Source organism: Austrofundulus limnaeus, unplaced genomic scaffold (assembly GCF_001266775.1).
Source record: "Austrofundulus limnaeus strain Quisiro unplaced genomic scaffold, Austrofundulus_limnaeus-1.0 Scaffold18, whole genome shotgun sequence".
Classification (NCBI taxonomy): domain Eukaryota; kingdom Metazoa; phylum Chordata; class Actinopteri; order Cyprinodontiformes; family Rivulidae; genus Austrofundulus; species Austrofundulus limnaeus.
The window spans coordinates 992,935-998,179 of NW_013952420.1; the positions used below are offsets into that span (position 1 = coordinate 992,935).

General features: G+C 34.9%; 1 protein-coding gene across 1 annotated transcript in view; it reads left to right on the forward strand.

The window, feature by feature from the left end:
* LOC106514208 (nuclear receptor coactivator 7) overlaps positions 1 to 4,601 on the forward strand; it is a 7,211-nt gene extending 2,610 nt beyond the window's left edge. Inside the window, exons 3-8 of the mRNA XM_014003360.1 lie at positions 502 to 685; positions 1,371 to 1,514; positions 1,599 to 1,751; positions 1,846 to 1,941; positions 2,134 to 2,207; positions 3,624 to 4,601. Coding sequence (XP_013858814.1) covers positions 502 to 685; positions 1,371 to 1,514; positions 1,599 to 1,751; positions 1,846 to 1,941; positions 2,134 to 2,207; positions 3,624 to 3,762 — 790 coding nt within the window. The 3' untranslated portion in view covers positions 3,763 to 4,601. The remainder of the gene's footprint in view (positions 1 to 501; positions 686 to 1,370; positions 1,515 to 1,598; positions 1,752 to 1,845; positions 1,942 to 2,133; positions 2,208 to 3,623) is intronic.
* Positions 4,602 to 5,245: the final 644 nt, after the last annotated feature.

The following is a 5,245-nucleotide window of genomic DNA, read 5'->3' on the forward strand; positions in this document are numbered from 1 at the left end:
AAAACAGGCTTCAAAATATTCTTATGGATTACATTTTAGATGTTTAGTTTAAATGACCTATAAATATTTTATTTATTCATTACATTTTAACAAAAATAATAATAATAATAATAATAATAATGAAATAAAAAACTTTGCTTGCAGGGAAAATGTTTTTTTTAAATCTGCTCAAAATAGTATTTTTTGTAGCTACAAAAACAGGCTTCAAAATATTCTTATGGATTACATTTTAGATGTTTAGTTTAAATGACCTATAAATATTTTATTTATTCATTACATTTTAACAAAATGTAATTGTTGCATAAATTTTAATCAATGCACTCTACCTGTTATTTCTCCACATTTTGTGAATTTATGATTAAGTGCAGAGCCATGATGTCAATCCACCTTTAGTGTGTTTTTTTAAGGTTTTTATCCTTTTATATCCTGCCAGGACACAAATTAAATAACTATCGAAGTACATGTGTTAATCTAACATTAATATCTTTGCTTATTTTGCAGGATTCGTCACATTTACGTCTTCTTTGTGGAATGGTCACCAGATATTTACACAAAAGGAAAGAAGAAGCGTCACGAGTCAGGTTATGAAAACAAAGAGAAAGATCCTAACAGACACCTGGTAGCCGACAAGGTCATGAGTGCAGTAAACAAGATCTTCAGCAAACCTCTCAACATCATTAGAAAGGTAAGCGCTAAACGTTTGCAGTTTATGACTACATAATAAAACAGACTGCTGCATGGCTGTTTGAGTTCAGCACAATATTTCTCTCTGTGTAAACATGTTCTTACGGTAAAATATATATATACATAAATACATGTAAACATTCTGTTCTGGTAAATCCCACTCTCCTTTTATGGACTTCCTTTTTCAACGGCCTCTGCATCCCCGAACAAAGCTTAACTTTCCTTTCAAGAGAAACAGGAAACTGTAAAGTTAACCAATGAGCAGCCATGTGCTCGGGTTTCCACCCAGTGAAAGTGAAAATATATAAGAAGAGGATGGCACTCTTAGAGAGCAGGCATGTGGGTGAGCAGAGTGCAGAACCTGACAGAGAAATCAGGAGCCATGAAGAGCAAACAGATACATATAAGAGTGTTTTATTTTGCCAAACACTGTGAGGAACCTTATGTTGAGGTAAGTTGAGTTTATCTGCTGAGTTTAGAGAAAACGTCTAAATTAATGTTTGTTGTAATCAGAAATGTATCCTGACTTGTAATTCAACTTGAGATTATTAACCCACAAAGATCCTTGAACCTGTGATGTGGAAACTGGTTTCATGTAGAAGTAATGGGCTGGGACATCCAGGAAAATGTCCATACCACAAAGAATGCTGAACTTGTTCTCTTACCTGTTTGCTACCCTAACGCAGATCCTCACAGTGAGGCCGCCCGGCCGCCGCCGGAGCCTCTGCAGCTCAGTGGAATCCGAGGAGAACGAGCAACAAGAATATGAAAATGCACTCCCTGTTCTGAGTGATCCCAGCAGCCTTCTGCATGACCACCATCTACAAAAGGTCAGTTTTTAACAGCATCTCACATCTACCTTAGGTGTGTGTGTGGAGTGGACAACGTTCCATCAACAACTTGTTTGTCCACAGCTTGCTGCTCACATGCCTGCACGGACTCAGGGCTACCAGTGGAATCTGGTTTACAGCACAGCCGTCCATGGAAGCAGCCTGAAGACGCTTTATAGAAATATGGCTGATCTGCAGAGCCCCGTGCTGCTGGTCATCAAGGACATGCACAATAAGGTTTGCATTTCATTGTTACGTTTCCAAGATTTTATTAGTATAAAAGGTTTGTCAAATCAAAACCTTAACTAACTTACCTGTGTCTGTTGTTCAGGTGTTCGGGGCTTTTTCTTCTGATCCCTTCAGAGTCAGTAACTATTTCTACGGCACCGGAGAGACCTTCCTGTTCAGCTTCAACCCTGACTTCCAGGTAAGACTGAAATTACATTCAATACACTGTGGCTACAGAAACTCTGAGAAATGAATCACATTTGAATAAAAACAACTCTTTTAAAAAGCATTTTTCTTTTTGTTTCTGTATAAAAATTTTGTATATTTTGTGCACTTGCACAGCTCCGGTGAGCGTGTAGTCGTTAATGTTTTATATTTGAACTTTCTGTAGAAATACACCTGGAGTGGTGAGAACTCCTACTTTATGAGTGGCAACTGGGAATCTCTGCACATTGGTGGAGGAGGGTGAGTTATGATCCGACTGATTTCTTCAGTCAAACATACACGTGTTTATAGGGCCGGCCATGGCCAATATGGAAGACAAGATTTCACGTGGAGCCCCTTGTGTAATTTCTAGGGCTGTAAAATTAATCGAGTTAACTCTGATTAATTTTAGTGCTGCATGGTCATAGATTAAAAATTTTAATCGCGATTTATCGCTGAGTATGTAGGTTTGTATATTGCAATGCGCTCAGTGCATTCCAGGTCATGTTTGTAGAGAAGTGGTTCTCAAACAGTTTACCTGGATAAATAAAGGTTAAATAAATAAAATAAATAAAAAACTACCTGTGTAGTTTAAGCACAGTTATTGTATTGTAGCCTACTGGGCTGTATTAAGTATAGTGTTTTTCTTTTTGTCTTCTTATGGCTTATTATATTTTATTTTATTTATTTATGTTTTGCTGACAACTGTGACCTTAGTATCGATCTTTCATTCCTCATGTAGTATTCATTTAGAATGAAAATCCTTGAATTATTGATTTAACCTCATTATTCTGCACAAAATTTAACCGACTCAAATATGTTTGGAGCATTTTTAGGTCCTGTTTTAAGTTTAAAAAAATCATGTCTAAGCATCAATTTTGTTTTCTAAATAAAAACATTAAAAACAAATTAATAACTCAAGTAATTTGTTAGAAATGTTGGATTAATTGTGATTGATTTACAGCTACCTTTGAATTAATAGATTAAAAATGTTAATCATTTGACAGCCCTAGTAATTTCCTAAATCTCACTGATAATTTACAGACATTCACATACCAAATTAAATAGTTTTGTCTTTGATGTTAGATTTTACCTTTAGAAACCAGGTTGACCTAATTAATTTGAAACAGGATACCAGACCTCTTAACATTTGTTGACAGCAATGAGGAACACTTGTTCATGTTAACAAGCAGCTGTAGAACCAAATAAAATAAAATAAAATAGACTAAAACAAAACAAAATAAAACAAAATAATACTTTATTGATCACAGAGGGAAATTAGATTAGAACCAGTTCTAGTAGGGGTCTGAGATATACTTTCCTAGATTTACAATCCACTTTTGCCTTAAAGCCTTTTTACTTGGAAATGAACTGAAATCTATGCATTTTCCAACCATCTGAAGAGCATTTTTCTAAGTTCTTGGGATTAATAAAACATAAAATCAGTATTTTATAAAGAATGAAAACCAAAAACTTAAGTAACCAGTGAATATTTTTCAAACTAAACCAAACCAAACCAAATCTGATGAAAAGGTTATAAAATGTGTTTTTTATCCCCTATTTGTGGTGCTCCCCTAGATGGATGGCGCCCCAGAAAAGCAGTGTGACACATAATATTTAAAAGAACCATCTACAAAGTTAAAACATTTTTGTTTAAAAAAATCCTTATGTTTTTAGGGGTGGCTTTGGCCTGTGGCTGGATGCTGATTTGTACCATGGAGCAAGTTTCTCCTGCCCTACTTTTCACAACGCACCTCTGTCCACACATGAAGACTTCATTGTACAAGACATTGAAGTCTGGACTGTCCAGAACTGAAGGACACCGGAGCTGTCCTGTCTGCTGTCACCTCTGCACCTGCAGATTAGTGTCCTCACACAGCACCAAGCCTATTGGACCTAAACCTTCAACTAAGGTTGTTAAGTTGGGACTGTTAAAAACACAAGGTCCTGTGATTCAGGTTGCTGCTGTTCTGAACAGGTGGACGATCTTCAACAGATTTATGGTGAAAAATTTACTGACCGTTTTACCATGTTCCCTGTTTACTATAAAGAGCATTATCATGCAAAGCTCAAACAAGCTGTGCTGGGTGAAAAGGCTGATGTCACTGTAAAAACACTTTTTAGTGCTGATCATTTATTTTTAATCTTATTTGATTTTGAACAAAGGGTGATGATTGTTTAACAAAATGAATGTATTTTACTGTGTTTTTGTTAACTGTGTGGTTTTGTTTGTGTTTAGGATGTTTTTTTTTTTTTTACCTGCTTTATTAAGTTGTGACAAGGACCCAAGAGAGCCTATCTATGGTTCTATAAGAGGTTTGGTTTGGATCAAACCAGTTGGTAGAATATAAGTTACACTACAGATGGATATTTGTGGAAACAAAACAGGTAACTGGTGTTTAGAGAAGAAGTGATCACAAACATTCTTCTTCTTTTTCTTTTTAAGATAAAAGGAACTTTATTGTTTGCTACAACTGTGGCTGAATTTCTTTCTTTCTTTCTTTCTTTCTTTCTTTCTTTCTTTCTTTCTTTCTTTCTTTCTTTCTTTCTTTCTTTCTTTCTTTCTTTCTTTGACATGCTCTTGTCCATTCCTCATTCAATCAAATATAGTGTCAAAACAGTTTAATGACTTTATAATAAAAACATTAAGTTGAATATGTTTAAGAACATTAATGCATACGGTACAAATGATATGTTCTATTCTTCCGGCTTTGTGGAGCTGGTTTGTTGGGAGTGTGTAGAAAAATGTTGTGTTGTGGATGTGAGAGGTCCTCAGTAATCCGGGTGTCTTTTCTGGTCACTGTGGAAGTCTAACAGGAGGTGTTCCATTTATTGCACTTGATTTTTTTTAATTGTTCACTGCCATTTTGATTTTTGTTTTACAGAATGAGGTGTTAAAGGTTATGACTGATTTTTTTTTTTAGTTTCCTTAACAGGAGACATTAGGACTTTTTAAAATTTTAATTGAGATTAAATTTGAAAAAAAAAGTTATATTTGTAACATATTTTTTTACATTAACTGTAACTTCAGTTATGCTTTTGCTTTTTGTAACAATATCTGAAACAATTAAGAAAAGTACATTTCTATATGTGTCTGATTTTTTGTGTGTGTGTGCGTACGTTTGGGAGGAAATCAGAACCTGTCAGTGCTGGCACTGTCAACATATTTTGTTATTTTTCTTTTCTTTTTTTTTCTTTTCATTTTAAAAATATATATATATCTGCTAAGAATCTAAAATCTCTCTCTCTCTCTCTCTCTCTCTCTCTCTCTCTCTCTCTCTCTCTCTCTCTCTCTCTCT